The sequence below is a fragment of the Bactrocera tryoni genome, chromosome 4, assembly GCF_016617805.1.
Source record: "Bactrocera tryoni isolate S06 chromosome 4, CSIRO_BtryS06_freeze2, whole genome shotgun sequence".
Lineage (NCBI taxonomy): Eukaryota > Metazoa > Arthropoda > Insecta > Diptera > Tephritidae > Bactrocera > Bactrocera tryoni.
Window position 1 is genome coordinate 24,883,472 of NC_052502.1, and position 22,488 is coordinate 24,905,959.

The following is a 22,488-nucleotide window of genomic DNA, read 5'->3' on the forward strand; positions in this document are numbered from 1 at the left end:
AAATAAACTTAAAAGAAAAATTAAATAAAATAAAATGTAATTGAATTAAATTAAAAAATAATAAGAAAATACAAAAAAGCTTTTTTTTAAGAAAATATCAACAGTAGAATAAAATAAAATAGAATAAAATATTAAATTCTAGTAAATAAAATAAAACTAGAATTTTAAAAATATATATTTTTTCTGTTGTAATTGAACTATATTTTGATAAATATTACTAAACCTTTTTATACTATTTTTCAAATGAAATAAAAATAAATTAAAATAAAATAAAACAAAGATCGGAAGAGCACACGTCTAAAAAAAAATAATAATAAATATAAAAAAAATATTCTTAGGTTTAAATGATTAATAAGAAAAAAAAAATTAAATTAAAGTGAATAATATAAAGTTAAAAGCTTAAAAAATCATTATTTTTAAGTTAATATTATTAAAAATTCAGTTTTAATAACATTGAGCAATACTTATATAAATTTTTTATATTTCGCTTTCTAATAATACCAAACAGACTAGAGTATAATGGTATTGGTCATTTATATGTATACTTGTATATGTATATACCATCAGACATATATAATTTACCATTATTGTGATGAATAGCAAACTTTTTTTGTTTTCAAAATCTGCTGCTTGCAGTTTAATTTGTTATCATTTCATATATCACATTTAAATTTGCTTTTCAATACATAATTTGTTGGAAAAAATAGCTTTTTTAACCACAAAGTTGTCACTTGAAGTTGCTTGGCTTTAGCTATATGCAAACATACATACATACACATACATATATGTATATATAGCTCTACATTTACTTATGAATATCTTGTTATATTGCTTTATACATACTCTAGTCCATTGTCTGAGGACAATGCACAGTAATACGCATTACCGGTTGCTGTCTAATTCTACTTTTACCCTCCACACTAGTTTAGAATCTACACAAATGTATGTATATATCGCATACATGCTTACATACGCACATTTCCTTGATGTCTACCCTCCAATCAATACCACGAAAATATCACATGATTTTGTTCTCCTGAATTTTTACGTTGCGCCACTAAAATTCATCAAAGCAATTACTGTGGTTATTGTTGTTTTTACAACCGACTTTAATGCTATTTCATACTATTGTCGTAAATGTTTTCTGGTTATCCTTGAAGCAAAATTGCACGATTTTTAATTTCACACAAACACACATACCTTTCAGCTGTGAAAGTAGCATAAAAATGTTGCGCAACATGTTTATAAACATTTTGAGTATCTGGCATACTTTTATTTGTGTGTTGTGACATCACTGCCAGTTCTTGTTGCGTGTGTGTGTAGAATACAACGTCCGAATGGCTCACTTTATTATGGCGCGTAAAGTCAAGACAAGCCCGTAATGTTTAACGCGCACAAAGAGTAGAATACATGAAAGCGAAATAAGACTGAAGTCATTTGGAACAATTTAATTACGCCTGTCTGGTCGCACAACTATTTTTAACTATTTTTAGGCGGTGCGCTAATCTAAGCTTCAAATAATGCGTGTGATCTAGCTTTGTTGAAAATGTGCTTAATTTTTTTAATTTTTGTTTATAAATTTTTTTATAATTTTTTGTATTTTTATTTTTTTTCGTTACTATAATTTGCTAATTATTTTATTTTTTTTTAGTTTTATTATTATTTTTTTTTTAATGTTTTTAATTCTTTTTTTTTAATTTTTTTTTTAATTTTTTAACTCTTTCATTCCTGAATTTATTATGTTGTTAAAAGAAGGTAACTGTTGTTTTTTTAGTTTTTCTGAATCGTGCGTGAGCCATTTCTCGTTTGCTTCGTTTCCTTTTTCGCATTTTGTCTTCACATGCGTAATTCATTAACTTCGTCTTCGCAGGTAAACATTTTTGTTTGTAGCGTGTGAACTTATAAGGCTTCCTCAATTTATGGACACATACCAAATCGTATGGTTAGGCGTACCTAACAACAATTACGCTTGTTTTGTTATTCTTGCCGCAATACAAAAATTCAAAATAGTCGTTGCGTATACTTTCGGTGGTAACTTTTGCTTTCGGAAAGGCTTAGCTACGCATATTGAATTTCGCATTAAATTTCGGCAATTTGCTTTAATGTCTATAGCAATCAAAGGCACATCACTAAATTTACATACAAACATACATCTATTGTTGTCTGCTTTTGTTGGGACGGTCTCAAAAGCAATTGGATTAATATATACATATGTACATACAATGTATGGCATTGTTGTTTTCTCAAACTCTGTTTTGTTTCCGAAGTGATGTCATTTTGGTATTTTTTGGTACTTTTTCGGAGATAAATGCTGTCGAAGATTGAATCTCAGGTTAGAAATGATTTCTGAAGATTAATTCTAGGCATAGAAAATGTAAATGGAGGCATAAAGAGATATATACATATTTACGGAAATAGCTACATACACGACTCTTGTGTTTATGTATGTACAACAATAAGAATAAAATTCTGAATTTGGTTATTATCGCCATAATTATGGTTTACAATTAACCTTGGCTCATTATTAAGCAATAAAAGAACTAAAAAGAGTTTTTTTTTATAAAAAGTCCGTTTGACGTCTTTTGTGGATTATTCCATGAATTTCTGCTTCATCAGGAATACAATTTTGATTTAGTTTTGGGTGTTTTTTTTAGACATGTGATTTTCAAAGAAGCACTAGTTTTTTTTGCAGTTGTTCTTTTGACAACTGTTTATTGATTTATAATTTGGTTTGCTATTTCAAATCATTTTCGATCACTAGAAAACTTTAATCGCTCATTTTTGGTTGAATGAGTAGGCCAATAACTAAAATTGTCGCATTTGGTGTGACGATAATCCACAAGACAATGTTGGGAATCATTGGTTCATATTTCTTCAAAAATTAACGCTATAAGGCCATGATTAATGACTTTTTCGTATCTGAACTGGAGGATGTTGATGTGGTCGACCTTTGATTCCCCACAAGAGAAAGCTACTTGCCATATATCCAACGAAATAATCAATTAAATGAAAGAAACTTTTCGTGATCGCTTTATCTCGTGTCATGGGCCAGTGCGTGGCCTTCAAGTTCATGACATTTAACACCGCTGGACTGTTTTTTGCGGGGTTAAGTGAAGTCGCTTGTCTATGTAGCGCATTATTACAGACCTACAACCATTGCGCCAAAAAGTGTTCGAAAATTGTGCATCTCGGCTGAAATTTAGTCAAGCAAACGCCGAATAACACTCAAATAGTATTCTTTGTTGACAGTTTGGCCGGTCGGAAGGATTTTGGAGTGCACCACACTTCGATAACCGATGAAAACGGACAACATAACCTTCATTTTTTAACTGCTTTGACGCGGGTTCTTGGTTTCAGCTCGCTTTTGCCACGATACTCGGCCGATTTATCGTTTGTTTTTGAGTCGTAAACGTTACTCTAAGACTCATTTCCAGTTATGACATCCTGGTTGTCGGAAAGTATCGTTACACAGACGTTAACGCGACGCTGTCTTTCGAAAATATTTAGCGCTTTAGGAACCAATCGTGATCTTTCAAAATGGTTTTCACTGATCCAACCGATACTCCAACTATCCCAATAAGATCTCTGATTGTTAATCATCGATTCTCATATTCCAATATCTATATTTTATTGACATGCTGCTCATCACTTGATGCTGATACTGCCTGGACGTGATTCGTCGTCAACGCGTTCTCGCCTCTCTTTGAAAGATTTGTACCAATCAAAAATACTTGCTCGCGACAAGAAATTATCACCGAAGGCTTTTTCCAACATTCTGAACATTTCGGGACTAGAAAATTTATTCCGCACACAAAAAATTATGAACTTGTTTTTTGAATAATTTCACTCATCGCAAAAATCGCCAAATGCACTTTATTTTCTCATAAAGACAAGTGTATACTAATGCTTGATGTGACATTTGGCATAGATGTCTCTGAGTCATACCAACCCAGAAAAAAAATTGGACGAATGGGAAATTTAAATTAATAATTCTTACTATTTCTTGCCTACAGTAGTATTTCAGATAAAACTCTCGTTATGGAGTCTTAGCTGTTGGTATTTTCCTTAGGATGACTGATAAAAGAACCAAATATAGTATTGAAATATGGGTCAAAGTACTTTAAACCCAACTTTGCTGAATCCAAGGTCCATCAAATGATAATATATATAATAATCAAAATAATAATAATTAAAATCGAAGTTAAATCTCTATTTTAAAACCCGAGTGATTACAAATAATCTCTGCTCCATAAAAAAGTAAATTTTGTTTAATTTATGTGTCATTTGTCCAACACTCTGGTGTTTAATTAAATACGGCAAAGCTTTATTTTTATTATTTCAAATCAAAGTAATTTGCTTTTTACACACAAAAAAAATTTAATTTGTTTACTTTGTTTTGCCGACAGTTCTCTGATGTCATGCTGCCAAATATCGCACATACGCGCACATATAAACATACAGACACAGAAGAAATGCTAATTTGAATATAATATATTTTTCGCAAACAACCACAATATATCTATATAGGTGTAGGTGTGTATGTACCTGTTGTGTGGACAAATAAAGAATTGATAAAGCTTTTTTTGTGTCCATTTTCGTCTCGTTCCATTGTATTCCCAAGTTAAACGCACTTGAGTTCTGAACCCGATTTAGGCGTTACTTTCGGCGAGAAGACAGCTTTTTGTCATTTATTCTCATTTATTTCAGTACAGTTTAATTTCCACTAGCGCTTTGAATGCGAATTTTAATAAAATTTAATTGAGATAGATTAGTTAGGATGTATGCCTTAGGTATTAAAAGTCTTTGGAAGTAGACACGCTTATATAATATTTACTTATATATTTCAGACATAAAGTATATATAAATATTAAAAATAAATATATTCAGGGGAACTAAAACAAATGAACAAATGACTGTTAATTTTATAAAAATGATTACCGTAGTAATGTAATCTTAATTAAAACAAAAATTTAAAGTAATTTAATGAATGAGTGAATGCATTATTTACTACAATTTTATTTACCGTTACTCAGTGGGTGGCGTTATTTACAGGCACAGACTCAGTAGTGAATAAATTTGTGTATGAATCAGTACATCTGGTCAACGCCATTAGTAAATGTACAGCCAATTTTATGTGGCAATAAAAATGATGTTTACCGTAAACTCATAATTCAAAGGCGAAGCGACAAGTAATAAAGCTTCTGTAGCAAAACTAGGTGTAAGAAAACTACTAAACTTTTAGATGTTTGCTGGAAAATGAATAAATGTACTGTTAGCGAGTATTTTTCGAAACTTTTTAAAATACAATTTTACAACTAAAAGATACATTTTGAGTCATCAACTCGAGTTTAAGTTTTGGGGTACTGAGGGTGGTGTTTAAGAAACCCTTAGTTTGCTTATAAATTTTTTTGAGAAATATTTGTAAAAAAAAATCATAATTAGACGTTACTTTGAGTCATAAAATGGTCTTTAAAGTTTAGGGTACTTAGAGTGGTGTTTAAGAAATCCTTAGTTTGTTTATAATTTTTTTTTGAGAAATATTTGTAAAAAAATTTCATATCTAAACGTTACTTTGAGTCTTAGAGTCATAAACTCGAGTTTAAAGTCATAAAACTTAAAGTCATAAATTCGAGTTTAGAATTTGGGGTGTTTTTAGTGGTGTTTTAGAAGCTCTGAGTTAAATAATATATATTTTCTAAAATTTAAGAAAAGACTACATTTGAAAGAAAACTGTTCAAACAAGAAACTCGAGTTAAAGGAATCGTGTACTCAAAGCGATATTTAAGAGACTTTGAATATAAATTTAGATTTTTTTGTGGTAGAGAAATCATCAAGAGCAAAAGTGCGAAGTTAAAAAGGCGTATTTAAGATGAGTTAAAGCATATTTTTTGTTCTAACAGAAACATTTAACCAAAATATTAGCAAATCAGTGTTGTACCACCATAAACTCCCAAAAGAAATGTTAGTTAATATGAATTAAATGCATTTTTTTCTATTTTAAACTCTTTTTTTTTTCTACTGTAAACTCCGTGTTTATACTTAGTGTTTCATACAGAGGAAAGTGCGCTAAAATTTTGTCCTTGTCTCCAAAAACAACAATAAGCGCTGTTTCAACGAGTTAAAGAATATTTTTTTCTATAAATTTTTCTCATTTTTCCTCCATTTTTCTATAAATTTGAGTTTGCTTACTCAAAAACCAAAATCTTACATGCAGTAGACATTCAAATATTGCCACATTTAAAGCGATCATGCCGACTATTTTTCGATAGAAAATTTTCCGGTCACGTCGGCGTATGAGTAACCTACGCGTTCGCTTTGAAAGTCACCCGTAAGTTTCTAATACATTTTTATGATAACTTACTTCATTCGCTAAGAATTTCCGCACTTATATCAGCATCCATAAAACACACTTTTGCTCAGAATTCCCTTTATTACTTCACAAGCATATAAATTTTATATATTTATAGTTTAGATGTGTCGGTACATAATTACATATATAATTTATGTATAATATATATGAATTAATGAATCAACTGTGGCAAATATTTATATACTTAAATAAATTCCTCAACGCCTTTTATTTACTTATTCGTTTATATATAATTATGTACGCATATATGTTTATACGTATAAACAGTAGGGATGAACCAAAAAACGCGAATATCGTTTTTCGTTTCTATAGGTTCTTAGCTACCTCTTAAAACAACTCTTCTAATATGAGTCTTTATTTTACAGCTATATTTTCTTATCATCAGAGAGAAAACTTTAAATCTCGCTTATAGCTTCTTGAAAAAATATCTTGTTTAATAAATATGGTAGGAAATTTAGTGCTCTACAAAAAGGTTCGAACGATTTTTTCAAAAACCTCACCCTTTAAAAGATATTAACGTTCGAAATTTGATTAATTTAAGGCACATTTTTTTTCTCACAGGTATAAAATTTATAACTCCATGAAACAAAAGCTTTTTATATTGCAAAACTCATATTTTGAAAATTTCATAAGATATTTACTGCTCTACAAAAATGTTCGTGGAGGCGAAGGACCTTCCAGTTACAATTAAGATATCATTCTTGGAGAAATTTTCTTTGAGGTGTCTAACAACTTTTTTCAGAGTACAAAGCAAAAAAAATTTTCGTTTTCTTTGTCCTACCCTAATATATATACATATATATATAATTTATAGGCTCAGCGCTTATAATGACATCATTCGTTTATCACTAGATTAAAGAAATAAATAAAACAAAACGCTATTTGCTCACTAGGTCATAAACAAGCTATATCAATAAGAAAATAAAGCGCCTCTTTAGCTTTCAGAATGCAAATTATTGATAATAAAAATGCACAAGAAATACATTAAGAATGTGATTACTCACTTGGAGAGCTTTTTTATGCATGAAAATGTGTGGGTGTGCGTGGATAGCATGCGTAAATGCAACCGATCGCTATAGAGACATTCAAGATCACAATTAGCTGACCGTTTTCTGGAGAACATGTGTATGTGTACATTTATGTGTAGATAGATATTTATATGTAGACATGTATACTTAAAAACTTTGTATTCTCTTTGGGACGTTAAATTATATACACTTGCGTTGAATTTTTATTAGAAATTCATTTTTAATTTCACTTTTAATGTGTGTTCGATGAGGTCATACTTGAAAGAAATGGGTTGCAACAATCATATATGTATACATTTTTTTTATTATAGTTTTGTTCACATAACGGTTGTTTGTAAGTCCTAAAACTAAAAGAGTCAGATATAGGGTTATATATACCAAAGTGATCAGGGTGACGAGTAGAGTTGAAATCTGGTTGTCTGTCTGTCCGTCCGTCCGTTCGTGCAAGCTGTAACTTGATTAAAAATTTAGATATCATGATGAAACTTAGTACACGTATTTCTTGGCTCCATAAGAAGGTTAAGTTCGAAGATGGGCAAAATCGGCCCACTGCCACGCCCACAAAATGTCGAAAACCGAAAACCTATAAAGTCTCATAACTAAGCCATTAATAAAGATATTAAAGTGAAATTTGGCACAAAGGATCGCATTTTTGGAAAAGTAGGCGTGGCCTCGCCCCCTACTAAGTTTTTTGTATATATCTCGGAAACTGCTATAGCTTTGTCAACTAAACTCTATAGAGTCGTTTCCTTCAGGCATTTCCATATACAGTTCAAATATGGCAGAAATCGGATAATAACCACGCCCACCTCCTATACAAAGGCTATGTTGAAAATCACTAAAAGTGCGTTAACCGACTAACAAAAAACGTCAGAAACATTAAATTTTACGGAAGAAATGGCAGAAGGAAGCTGCACCCAGGCTTTTTTTAAAAATTGAAAATGGGAGTGACGTCGCCCACTTATGGACCAAAAACCATATCTCAGGAACTACTCCACGGTTTTCAATGAAATTCGGTATGTAATATTTTCTTAACACCCTGATGACATTTACGAAATATGGGTGAAATTGGTTCACAACTACGCCTTCTTCCAATATAACGCTATTTTGAATTCCATCTGATGCCTTCTCTGTATAATATATACATTAGGAACCAATGATGATAGCGGAATAAAACTTTACACAAATACGGTATTTGAAAAATATGTAAATGACGTATAATGAAATATCGATTATCACTTTATCATGCGGGAGTATAAAATGTTCGGTAACACCCGAACTTAGCCCTTAATTACTTGTTACGAATAGCTTCGCATAGACGACGCATAATACTCAAAAAGTATTCCTTGTTGACAGTTTAGCCGATCGGAAGGAATTTGGAGTACATCACAATCCGATAATCGAATAAACTGTCAACATAATAATGCTTTTTGAACTGCTTTCACGTGGTTTTTTTGATTCCGCTTACCTTTTCCACCGATTGATCGTCCGTTTTCGGGTCGTAAGCACAGATCACAGACTCATCCGCTAGTAATAATATGTTTCATGACATCCTGGTAGTCCAAAGGCATTGTTTCACAGACGTTAACGCGACGATGTTTTTCGAAAAAAATTACTTTCTTCTTCTTTCAAAATGGTTTTCACTGATCCTTACGATATTCCAACGATGCCTTCGTCGATCCTCAAGCACCAACGTGTTGATCATCAGTTGATGTTGATGGTCGTCGTGAACGTGGTTCGTCGTCAACGCGTTATCGGCTCTCTGTGAATAATTTTTACCCATCAAAAACACTTGTTCGTGACAAGCCATACCACTGAAGACCTTTTCTAACATTTCTTTGTTGAATAATGTTCATAATTCAACTAAAAATTTACTTGCTTAGTCATTGACACATTTTTGGTTCCAAATTTTATAGATATTGTTGACCGATTGAAATACACAACGAAATTCCCAGTAGCCTTACCAGGTGTCTCTCCATATTTAGTTTTATCTTGAGATAACTTTTTATCGAATCTTGGCATCGAAGCATATACTTAGATAACATACAAACAAATGATATACATACAATGGACTTTCCCAATAATAACAATTGACGTCTTAAACTGTCAACAGCACTACTTAGTATGTGACAAGTCTAAGCCTTCAGTTAATTACCACGTAGCTGTTAATTAATTGTGCGCATGTATATAGTACTTATAGATAGATATACATATAATATGTATACTCGTGTGTCATAAGCAAATTATGGGCGCCTAGACCACTTGCTGCTTTCTTAAAATACTTCAAAATTCAAGTGCAATCGAAAAAATTTAATACAGATTGATTATAAGTATTTTTATTATACATTAGCATAATTTAATATGGAAATATAAATTCTTTTTTATATTTACATACTTGAATAAAGCGTTTAAGCGCTAAATATACGGCGATAACGCTCGCCAACGGTCTGCCGCGATAACAGTTAAGTCGTAAACACCCTCAATTAATCATCTCAAGCTGTTTGCATTATCTATTTTTATATTCTTCCATTGCTTTAAATGTATTGAAGTCATTATTAATATTAATTAAGTCTTGTGGAAATAAGTGGAGAACACTTGCGCTGCCAATATGTGATACCAAAGTCTTTTGATGATACTCACAATCAGTGAATTCGCTAAGAGTTATTTAAATATTTGTATTTATAATAGCAAGTGTTAGAATTGTCTACAATAGCTTGTAGAGAATTAGTAGGAGTTATGAGAATATAATGTTTTGGAGCCATGTGAGTCACTGAGCTTATTTTCGTTTCGACTGTTTGTTCGAAATAGAAGAAAATAGAAAGAGAAATCCTCCGCTAGATGGCACCAGATTCTATAAGTGCTATAATTGAGATTTTAATTGATAAGACAGCTTTGTTGGCAAACAATTTTTAAGAAAAGGAAGCACAGAGGTGGTTTTGATGGGTATTTTTAGGTATCTTTCAAAAATATTGCCTACAATTAGGCGCAAAATGATATCTAAACATTGATTATCTTTATATATACATTTATATAACGTGTATTTTACAAATGCTACTGGATTAAGGAAAATTTGTGCTTTGACTTGAACAATTTCCTTTTTTGCATGAAATTGTTGCCTACTATTAGGCGCTTTGGCCAAAAAATAATTAGATGGACCTTCTTTCATACTGGGTTTAGAGCAATTTTGTGCTTTGCATTGAACAATTGACATATTTGTATCGAATCACTGCCTACAATTAGGCGCTTTGGCCAAAAAAGTATTCAGAGGGGCCTTCTTTCTTATTCTGTTTCGAAGAAATTTCTGTAAAATAGTTGTTGTTGTTATTGTAGCGACAAAAAACAGAAATCCGAGTCGGTTCCGGTTACTTAGACCCGACTGTTGAAATGAATTTAAAATTCATAACCTACGATTTGGCTTATAAATCAATTTAGATTTTTTAGTAAAAATTAATCTAAATTTAACTCAAGCCACTTACTGAAACTTTGAGATATACCATCTGATTTTACTTGGACTAACGAAAAAAGGTAAAATTTTCGGGTATTTTATTAAAAATCTTGACTATCGCCTTCAAGATACGCCGTTTTGGACCAACACAAGCATTTCTGTGCTTAATAAAATTTTCCATACTGTTGTTAAAAGCCTCAGTTGCGATTGCCGAATTTCTTGTTTTTTCCTTTTTTGCCTCTTTTTCAAAGCATCATTCGCTATATTATTGGACAGTTTCACAGTAATATAAAGAAAGAAAACAATTAAATATAAGGAAATTAAAAAATTCGGTTTGCATGCGCAATTTGTATGCGGACCAGTCCGAATCAAATTTGATCAACTACACCCACATTCAAAAAACCGAATTTAATTTTTTGGAATAAACGTTCGTTATCTACTAGATAAAACTCGCATAAAATTCACATAACCTCACTTAACTGTGGTAAACAAAAAAAAGCGCTGTTGCAAAATTCCTAAATTACCACTAATAGCCCATTAGTGTCCACTTAAATGCTACTTAAATTAATTGATTTATGACAGCAACTGTCAGTCAATAAAAATGACAGCAAGTTGACAATTACGCACCCATTTCAAGCGAATTTGACGTTCAAACGACACTGTTAGCTTAGTGAAGACGCCACATATTAAGGCAGTTTTTATCAATATTGATGGAAAATAAAAGTGATAAAATAAAACCATCATTATATTAACTTTTGTGTGTCGTTGATATCTGCAACATCCTCTTTATCTATTTTTGTCCCATTTTATCATGGATTGTTATGTTAATATTACTGGTTTATATACTTATCCGTCAATATTGGCATTATTATTGAGCACCAGATAAATTGCAGTAGCACTTCAATAATATTGAAATTATGTTCAACAGTTGCTCAAAATTACAACGAAAATTACTTTATTCATTAGTGTTGGCAAACGTCATTGTAATATATATTTGTGATATAGACTATAAGCGTATCTACATTAATCTGCAGAAATGCAAAAAAAAAAATGCAGAAGGGTATTGACTTACCACTTGAAGAAGGAAAATGACGTATTGAGTAATATAAATAATCGGAAAGAGGGAAATTAGCAGTACTCAGAGGTAATAAGGCAGTGATTATGGAACAATAATTCTGAGTTTAAGTCTTCCGTCTCCGAATGTTGTATGGATTTTATGGATGTTTATTTTTTATGGAGGGGTAAAGTTCAGGCCTTGGTCAGAGGTAGTGCACTTCTTTTTCAAAGTTCAAGTCCAGTGCCTTCATAAAAATTCAAAGATGTTATTGCTTTGATTTTTAAAATATTTTAAACTCGGCAATTGCGACGCCATATCCAGTAATCCCTCGGAAAAAAGATACGCCCGCTTTGGCAGGATAACTTTTTACAGGATCATCTAAAGTAAAAAAAGGTGTTTTAGTTAAAACCAGAAAAACCGAAAATTTGATTTTTGGCAGACGTTTTTACAAAAAAATTATAATTTCACTGAAAATTTCGCGATATTTTTTTTTCAAATAGTTGTAATCGAAAAAAATAAAATAAAAATCCTTCGTCCAAGTCTTCAAAAATTGTGTCTAAAAGACCTGTGTAAAATGTTTTGAAATCGGTTGAGTAGTTCTCGAGAAATCTTACCAACCGACTCCAAAAACACAGTTTCGAGAAAGATTCGTTTAAAGACGGCGCACTTTGCCTAGCTAGCCTCGAGCGCCAGGTTCTCAAAGCTGTATCTCCGACACTATTACTCGGATCAACTGGAAAATTGACGACAATATTCTAGAGGTGTTGTAGAATTTAACCCTTTAGAATGTAACCCCTTATACAGCCTACGGTCATTGCTTTCAATAAGAATAATGAGCTCCAAATCACAACAAGATAAGCTCTGTAGGATTAAAACAAAACTGGCTGTCTATAGACTTGTGAATATACACATAGAATTCTGAATATATCACATAGCACTTCTAAATGCTCATCGTTCATAACAGTAGATTAAATAGAGCGCTAGGGATCTGGATATATTAAAGCTTTCGGCCTTAAAAAATTAATATTTTAATGAAATGATGTAGGTATAATTGAAAGATGTTGCGAGAGTAGAAATGCTGGTGCTTCTTCCAAGAAAACTATAGTCTAATAGAGGTCGCTTTGGAAGTCTAAATTTGTTATAACAGATCTTTGAAATAAATTGTAGTTTATATAAGCTGTCTTTATATGAAATCTCCCTTCTACCCTCTTTTTGACATATATTAAATTCTACTTAAAGCACTTAAATTCCGACTTATTTTATAATTTGTATTGTCATTAAATTTTGGCAGCAACACTAACCATTTTAACAGATTGTGATTCGAATTTTAATAACACAATTTTATTATGTAAATGTTGCATTTGAAATAATAAATATTCATAACTTTTCACACTGTCTCTCCAAAATTTTGTCCAGCACAAAATTTGTCTTTGACGAAAGAGAAATTAAATAGAATTTTCGTCTGCCGAATATTTGCATAGTGACTTTATATATATGTATACATATATATATCAGATATGTTGTAGGTAGTTTACTATCAGACGTGGCATAAATCAAAAATTAGAATATTTGGAAATTTCTGTAGAAAAATTCCAATTTAACAAAATTCTACCTAAACTCATTGTAAATGAAATGTTCCAGCTTAACGTCTTTAAAAGCTACCTTTATAATAATTTAATTTAAGGTAAAACATTCTAGTTGGGTAATTCTTGGGTACTCTGGGATGATTTTATTTCCCTTTTCGAGTTGTGTGATTCTTTTGGAAAATTAGTGCTAAGTACAGCAGCATTTTTTAGTTTTATTGTGAGCAGCAAATAATTTACATAGCAAAAATTGTTTCAAATTGCATGAAGTCAAGCATAAAATGAAAAAAGAGCAAATGTTATCATTGCTGAAATTTTACGCTTCAATGATTCACTAATTTGCATTTTGATTGATCGCTGACAATGCCGCAGGGAAGCTACGTACATATATATATGTGTATAGTATGTGCTGGCATGAAATCAAGCGTTGATTGCAAGCGTATGATGTAATGCTATCGTAAAAGCGTTGTAACTTTAATTAGATAACAACAAAAATAATGTGACATTAAGCGTAATTTGAACACTTTAAATAATCGTGGATCCAAATCGACTATATGTATGTATAGTAGATGCATACTAATAAAGGGTAACCTATTTAGAGGTTACCGACTTGTTTGAAGAGAAAACACATAAATTTCAAATTTAATGACGACCTTTACTTTGACATCGCAAAAGATTTAGGTATTTTGGTAGCATTAAAGTGCTTCATACCCAAAATATTACCTAAAATGTGTTGAGTCAATCCATTAGACATATCCTAAAACCTATGCTATCTCTCCGATAGCAACAAAACCAGTCCTATATTAATTTCTATTGTTCTACATTATGTAACTTTGAAGAGTAAGACCTCATTCGTTGTGTACTCGTACACTTTTTTCTTATGAATCACTAGGTTGCGTATCTTTATTTGTCTATACATACATACATGTATGTAAGTAAAATTTATATTAGCATATGAACTTGAATAAATATGTTCACACACTTGAATTTTACTAGTTTATGCATTAATAATAAATATATTTCAAGTTCAACATAAATGTGTGCAATTGAAAACTCGCCGCGGAGTATTGTTATGGGAATATTAAAAAAATTTATAGGTCTGCGAAAGACTGTTTTCATACTTGCTTAAAAAATATGTGTGTGGAATTTTAATTTGTTTTTGTTTATATTTGTTTACAATAGTTTATACTGTAGCAGTATTGATTTTCAAACGCAAATCACGTTTTCCAAATGTTTTGTTATTGTTTGGGTTTTCTATTGCTGTTGTGTACAAATAAAGCAGTTATTATGAGACATTGTTTTTATAATTGACTAAGGACCAAATATGATTAACACACACAACTTCTAATAAAATTTTGAAGAATTTTGATTGAACCTTGCTTTTCTATGAAAGTAGATAAATGCGATTTTAGCTTCAGAGTCTATATAGTCACCTCCAAACAGCGAAAAAACTTTTTCGTGACAGAAGCACATTGACTAATTAGCAACGTAAGGTCTACAAAACCATTTGCAAACAGTGATCAATGCTGCCATAGGTTTTCAGACAATGTTTATGTAGTTCTTGAGCGGATCGGTGGATCATAGATTATACATTGTTCTGTAGTTCACTTCTTTAATGAGGTGAACATATGTATGTATTAAAATCAGCAATCAGTTCAAGCTTTCGACAGAAGGCATTGAAGGCAGCTGGGCTTACATAAGCACTTTAGAACCCCTCTTAAGGAGTTTCTATAGTGAAAAGTTAGTCTTCTTTTATCAAGTGTGCAAATTCAATACATTTAAACGCTAGTCTCCTTAGCTAATATATATAAAGTGAATTTAGTTCAACTTTCCAAATATCACTATACATTGTACAGGCTCAGTCATATGCCGATTTAAGTTCAGGCACGAATTTATCTTTTGGCAAATATAAATATATAACTGCTGGTCGTATAATCGAACGTTTTCCACAGTTTCTTTTGAATTGTCTATACATGTTTTTCTTCTGTAAAATGTGTTTAATAGTTTCAAAATTTTTTTTCCAACAACTGTAGACTTAAACTCACAGGTTTGGACCTGGTGCCTCCTATTGAGTTCACCTTCTCAAAATATATGATATTTTCCAGTCTATCACTGACTGTTTATTATAGTCAAAATGGGCTTTAAATAACAATTTTTCGAAGTTTAGACTACAGCGCCACCTAGCGAAGTAATTTGGAATATACATTTGTTTTTTTCGAGATTGCTTTATTTTCGAATATGAGTCAAAGTCCAATAACAAATGTTATTTTTTAAATAACATAAACACGGCGCCACCTATGAATAATTTATTGGCATAAACTATATACATACTTGCGTGACCACTATATCGTCACCTAAAATGCAAAACAAAAAAATTATCATAAAAAGAAATCGAAAATCGCTATCAGCTATAATAACCTATAAGTAACCAATACATTAACTGATATAAAACCAATATACAACGAATATATAACCATATTATAACCAAAACTCTACTTTTCTTTCAATTTGAGTGGTTACTATTACATTGTTTTTCCTTCGCCTGTAAACTTTTGAAAAGTAATGTTACGTTATTTCGCATTTTAACGACGACGACGAATTTTACTTTATGTATTTTTGGTAAAAAGTGAATCTGCCGAGTGTTTTCTCTTGGTTTCTTCTATTCTTCTAATGGGCTTTAAGAAAAATTATATTTAGCGCACTAAGTTTAGCTAATTTTGTAGAATATATTGTTAAGATTTGGAATAGTAACAACACGTATTTACTCTTTCATAAAGCGTTAAATTGTCCTTATGTCACTCATCGTTTTTCTAACTTTCTCAATTCGATTGTCCAGTTCGTGTACATTTCTCTTCTCGCTCTTGTTGCTAAACCTCTCTGCGTAAAGTCTTTGCATCTTCAGTGTCCTGTCCACTTGTGTGCATTTCAAAATATCGTTATTAAAAAAATTGAGCTTGCTCTCTCTACCCGCCTTCACTGTTGCAGGCTTTCATCACGAGCGCCATTGTCATGATCGAAATTATCAGCGACCATTCGTATACGAGTCAAGCGATGTTGGTCTGTGGCACTCTAACGGGTTATTTGATTATCTGCTGCACTTTGTTCCTTGGTAATTACCACTAATATAACTACCTAAAATAACTACCTAAATTCGAGTTACACCTACACCAGTTACTAATAAATCATTTGCTGATTACAAAGTCACACTTTACTATATGTTATAAACATTATAGACCGTTATGTTTTAGTTCAACATTGATAAAACATGACAAATTTATTTATTTTATCTCTTTTCTATTATTTTCGCTCTCGTTTTATGCCTTATTTGCATTGATTATTACTAACCCACGAACCCGGTCCTCCCTCGTTCTCACCGCTCAGGTCATCTGCTCGGCGCTGTTATTGATAAGCGCATCGACTGCCTCTTCAGTATCGGCGCAATCATAATGTTTATCGCTTCCGGCGTCATTGTGCTAGACCGTTGGACCAATCAGTTACTACAGTCACAGGATCTTAATGCGTTAAAGGGTGCTGGCGCATTTATGTTAATAACTGCATTAATATTTTTTGCCGATACTTTTGTTATTGTACGCAGTTAAATAGTAATTAGTAGATAGCTAGATCTGTATTAAGTTCTTATAATAAATTTTGATAAAGTCTACAAATGTCTTTGTGGAAAATGTGCCAAAGTAGTGCTAAGTGCTTATAAAGGGTAATAATATAATAATAAATTATAATATACAAAATAAAAATTAAATTACAAGAAAATAAAATTTCCATAAATTAAAAAGGAAAAAGTCATCAAGTCTTCGTTCGATAAGCTTTGTAAATAAATATTAATCAATGTTGTTGCCGAATTGTGTTTCTAGGGCATCGCGATCGCCTGTATTGTGCTTTGGGAGACCTCTGGCGCGTTGTCCTCGAGACCGCTGATCGTCTGCGGCACACTGGGTGGTTTCACTATCATCTGCGGTGTGCTGTTGATTGGTAAGTACATTTTATTTATATATTATATAAATTTGCATTATCTCGAAAATATGTCTACATATTTACTCAACTTTAAAAGTTAAAAAGTACAAAGAGAAGTACAGTGCTAATTTTGTGAAAAATTTTTGTTCCAAGACTTCACTTATTTTCCGTAAACTCTAAATTGTTACCTTATTTTTAATAGTTGCTAGTAAAAAATATATAATTGTGTAATATACTCTTAGTTAATAAGTAGTGTTTAATACTAAGCTGTAAAATCCTAAATAGAATCTAGCTAATGGCTCGCAGAACGATGATGACACCGAATTTTTCTGATAAGAAAGCCAATATGATTAGCTCCCACGCCACAATAGAAATTTACTGGTTCCCTAGAATAAAAAAAGAGGTCGAAATTATCCTTTTGTCGTAAGCTATCTGTTAATACCCTGCACAGCTTGTCATGAAGGTTGTAAGGCCATAAATTAATATACATAGCTGGCAAATCAATCTAAATCAAGTCTTTGTGAAACTTTTTTATTTTATACGAGTTTTTTGACATAGTTTGTTATCCAAAACGTTACTATAATCTACGAAAAAATTGTTCAGATATATGTATGTAGGACTACTACGTAGGTCGCCTTTTATATTTCGGGATTTGGCAACACTAATGTGTTGCCATCTGGCAACTCACAATTTTATTGTAAAGTTAGACATTTTGACATACGAGCGCCATTTGTGTTTTTGACAGTAACTTCAAATATTCTTCTCGACCAAAAAATGGTATTAAATATCGAACAAACGCTTTTTTTTTAACAACTTTCGACATGGATTAGCTCAGCAACAGTGCATCGATAAATGTAATTCAAATTTCGACGATGAAGCTCCATTAAAGACCAGTGTTTAATGATGGTATGATGAATTCAATTGAGGTCGTAGATCACTCCAAGACGAATTTCGTGAAGGTTTTCAAAAATCGGTTGCTGTAGCGGAAACTATTGATACAGTGCGCAAACTGATATTGCTAGATCGTCATGTGATCTATCGTGAGATTAAGACAACTATGGTCATTAGTGGCAACATTTGACTAAAAAAAATTTGTCCAAGTTGGACTCCACACAATTTGCCAATTTTTCAAAAAGACTCTTGTGGATTGGTAGAGAGAACTGTTAACAAAATACGGTAGCGGTGTTTCGAAACACGTCTATGACAAACAGTAAATTCTGAGTCGTATACAACCATTTATTTGTCAGTTGTTTTTCAAGAAACCAAGAAAACCAACCGGCGAAGACGGATCATTCTTCACCACGACAAGGCGAGCTCTCACACTTCGACTGAAATACCTGAATTTTTGAGTACTCAAAACATCGAATTGATGAGTCATCGTTCTTATAGTCCTGACTTGGCAAAGAATGACTTTTTTTATTCCCGTACGTAAAAAATAAAGCAAGAGGTTAGCGTTTCTTGACAACTGAAGAAGTGGGTGAAGCGTTCAGAAGACATGTTTTGGAAATACCTCAATCAGAATGGCAAAAACGCTTCAAAAATATGTTCAAATGACTGCGAAAGTGGAGTATATTGTGAAAAACACTTAAGCGGGTTTCGACGATTTAAATTGGTTTTTGTTCTTGAATCCCGAAATTGTTAAAGGCAACCTACATATTACATGCAGCTGTCATTATAACAGACCAATCGAAGATAAATTTATTTTTATCCTTATGCTTTGTTAAAGCACCCGTAAAGGGAAGGCATAGCCTCCATATAGACGAAGTTAACGTTATTTTGTGTTCTTTTTGGTTTTTTTTTTATTTCTCACAACGAATAGGCTTATATCAAATATTTTGATTTAGAAGACCCTCAGTGACCTTTTTCCAATTTTTGATGTTAAAAATTTTGAGAAACATTACTCAGATATATATCCATCATTCCACATTAAAAATTAGTATAGTATGTCAACAAAATTAATTGAAGACAGGTTCGACTTTTCGTATTCAAATTTTATAGTAATGGTATAGGTATAGTAAAGGTTAGTTTGTCTAACAAAATAATAGAAACTCGTGAGTAGACATCTGTTGACCAAAAGATAGGATCTTTTGTTGTCAAATATGTGTCCAATACTAATAATGATATACAATTAAATAATTAAAAACTCTCTTTTCAACTTTTTTCATATTTATTCCAGGACACATACTCAACTCGATTGTGGAGAAGCGTCTGAATGCGCTCATCTCGATTTTGGGCTGCGTGCTCTTCGTTATCTCCGGCGCCCTGATCATCGATGAGTGGCATGATAACTCGAATTTCCTCTTCAAGGATCGCAAACGCAATGCCCTCGCTGCTGGTTCGTTGATGATCATCAACGGTGCCGTCTTTCTATTGGACACACTCTCCATTTGCAGAACGTAAATGAGAAAAAAAAACAAATAATAATAATATTGAATAAAAAATAAATGTTGCATTTATGTATGTACTACATGTAAAGAAGCGAAACACACACACACACGCACACTCAAACGTATTTAAAGATCACAAACAAACGCATAAACTCTTCTATAAACAAAGCTGCACTCAAATATACATACATACATACAAACATATAATATATTCATATTTTTAGAAATTTGTATTTTGCAAAAATTCTCATTGTTAAAACGAATTATAACTGTATTTGTACTGCTTTTGTCCCTGTCTTATTAGAATTAAATGTTTTTATATACATAAACATATATACAGATGCTTTTTGAATTAGTAAAGTGGGGAAGGATATGAGGTAAATGTTACACAGGTGAGTGAAGTAAGTAATTTGGAGGGTAAGATTGCCGTATCTATGGTACATATGTATATTCATTTATACGTTTGATATTTCTTATAATCATCATGTGCTCCATTAAGCAGACTATTATAATGACAGATATACTTATATATATAAATAATAAAGATTTTATAATATGATTAAAAGTAATTTAAATAACTCATATGCCCGTATTTTTATGGTATTCTCGGTTTCAGGTTGTCACTGTTACTCATTTGAAACTTAGTGATCCGAATTTCACCTCTGTGTGTCTCTCTTTGTTCTTTCTGTGTGCTTTCCTCATCGCTCCGCTATTTTTGTTTCTCTCTGTTCGTTACATTTGATTTTTACTTTATTTAATTTATTCTATTTTCAATGATTTCTTCCTCTCTACGTCTATTATAGTCGCCGTGAAGTTCCGATCATTAAGGAAGTATCGAAAAATGCTTACGATTTGAATCGTTACTAGTAAATCTTTAACTGTAAGGACCATGTGTGTCTCTGATGGACTGGAAATGTTAAATATTTTTGTGATATTAGTTTAATCTTTACTTTAAGTAGTTAATAAATATTTATTATCCGAAAAATCGATGGAATTTGATTGATTATTTGGTGAGTTGTAGTTTTCCGAGGTTGTTTTCTTCTATTCATGGGGGTGTTTTTTACGTGGGGAATTCCAAACCCAGCGAACAACCCTGCGGAGGAGATGTTTCGCCTTCTCACGTTAGCTTGCTTCAAACTGATGTTTGGGCGGAAGTCTTTTACACCAGGCTTCATCCTCCAATTTTCCTTCTTTTTCGGCTATACTCGCGTGAGCGGTGTCTACGCCAATAAAGAAGTTTTTTTATACAATTGGTCTAGGTTAACTTAAATTACACTGTCTGTCTAACTGTCATGCTATATATAGACTTAAAGGTTCTTTCTAATGACGGTTGAAGGTTCATTATTAATTTGAGCTGAAGTATTCGTCATAAAGGACGCTAACGTTTTTTGCCAAGTTTAATAGATACTTGATATCTAATTCTGATACTTCATCGAGTTCTTTGAACAGTGGAGCTCCGACTAAGTAAGCCAAATTCTAGAAAAGGCCAGTCAGTAGCAGAGGAGGTGATTCCAGCGTGTCTCTCATGGCTACTTCTCTTCACTTTCTACATGTGTCAAAGCCAACAACTGTCATGCAGTCTTCTTGAGACTGTGTGAGAAGTAGTTTGAGTAGAAAGCTTGCATGTTTTCATTTCACACCCTTGCACATGATCTTGGCGATCGTGCATGCGCCTAAGGCATTCCATCCTACTCTACAGTCTGTCAGCCTTTTCCAAAATTTCAGTGTGTATTATTTTTTAACTATGAACTGATCTTTCATCCGCTATTTCGTTTGCCGGAACGCGCTTGTGATCTGGAATCCAGTATATATGCAACCGATTTGCAGCAACCACTATATCTACCGTCTCCCTGTTTCTGAGAACATTCCTTTAAGAAATGCTTACCTCTTTACGTATACATATATTGATATTCTTTATGTCATTTCATGCTTTGTTAGCTATCTCATCCGCTTTCCTGACCGCAAAAACTTCTGCCAGAAAGATGCTGCGGTACAGCGAGAGCTTGAATGGTGGCTTCAGATTTAGCTCAGGGCAATGAATCCCGGCGCCCCTCCATCAGTATTGAAACGTCTGTGTATATGTTAAAAGTTCCGCTGGTGGGTCGCCTGCAACTGCGGGTTCAATGATCAACATGAGAGTATGTGGTCTATTTTATCCACTGACCTCCTTCTATCGAGCTTTGTCCGAATGATTTTGTGGCAAACTCACCTAGCGCTGCCAATCTTGTAGCAGACTATGCTGCCAAGCTTTCCACTGCAATGTCAATTGTTGGCAGGTTCAGTAACCATTCACGTTAAAGTCATTTTTGTGTATGAGATTTTACTAACAGAGGTCCACCACACCACAGCACTGTAAAATAAGATAAGCGTGGATACTTATATGTAACACCAATGTATAACGGCAGATAATTTGTTGACCCAACATCGGCATTGAGTTTCCAACTTCAATTTACTATAAAAATTACTCTCAAGTATTTGGCATGATCCTTAGTAGCTAACTCTGCCCCGTTGTGACTCAGGAATTGAAATGACGAGGTCTTGTACCTCCTTATAGAGAGTACCATATCCGTCTTACCGGCATTTCCCTCTAGGTTAGCTATTAATACCTATTGGTGTATGATTGTTATGTATTTAAAATCAAATTTGACC

At 32.5% G+C, this 22,488-nt stretch overlaps 3 protein-coding genes across 6 annotated transcripts in view; all 3 read left to right on the plus strand.

Annotated features, from left to right (window-relative positions):
- Positions 1-20,828, plus strand: part of LOC120775732 (protein snakeskin-like) — a 22,420-nt gene extending 1,592 nt beyond the window's left edge. Inside the window, exons 2-4 of the mRNA XM_040106050.1 lie at positions 17,353-17,470; positions 19,629-19,848; positions 20,643-20,828. Coding sequence (XP_039961984.1) covers positions 17,353-17,470; positions 19,629-19,848; positions 20,643-20,706 — 402 coding nt within the window. The 3' untranslated portion in view covers positions 20,707-20,828. The remainder of the gene's footprint in view (positions 1-17,352; positions 17,471-19,628; positions 19,849-20,642) is intronic.
- Positions 1-22,488, plus strand: part of LOC120775723 (myb-like protein P) — a 175,373-nt gene that overhangs the window by 35,815 nt on the left and 117,070 nt on the right. The window lies entirely within an intron of this gene.
- Positions 16,303-17,097, plus strand: LOC120775733. The gene is made up of 2 exons (XM_040106051.1): positions 16,303-16,592; positions 16,865-17,097. Exons 1-2 carry the CDS (start codon positions 16,493-16,495, stop codon positions 17,080-17,082), a joined length of 318 nt encoding a protein of 105 aa, XP_039961985.1. The 5' UTR covers positions 16,303-16,492; the 3' UTR covers positions 17,083-17,097.

Excerpts from the sequence above, each read along its gene's own strand:
- LOC120775733 (XM_040106051.1), top strand. The coding sequence starts at position 16,493 with ATGATCGAAATTATCAGCGACCATTCGTATACGAGTCAAGCGATGTTG. Across the intron at positions 16,593-16,864 it reads CTGCTGCACTTTGTTCCTTG|GTCATCTGCTCGGCGCTGTT; the intron begins GTAATTACCACT and ends CTCACCGCTCAG.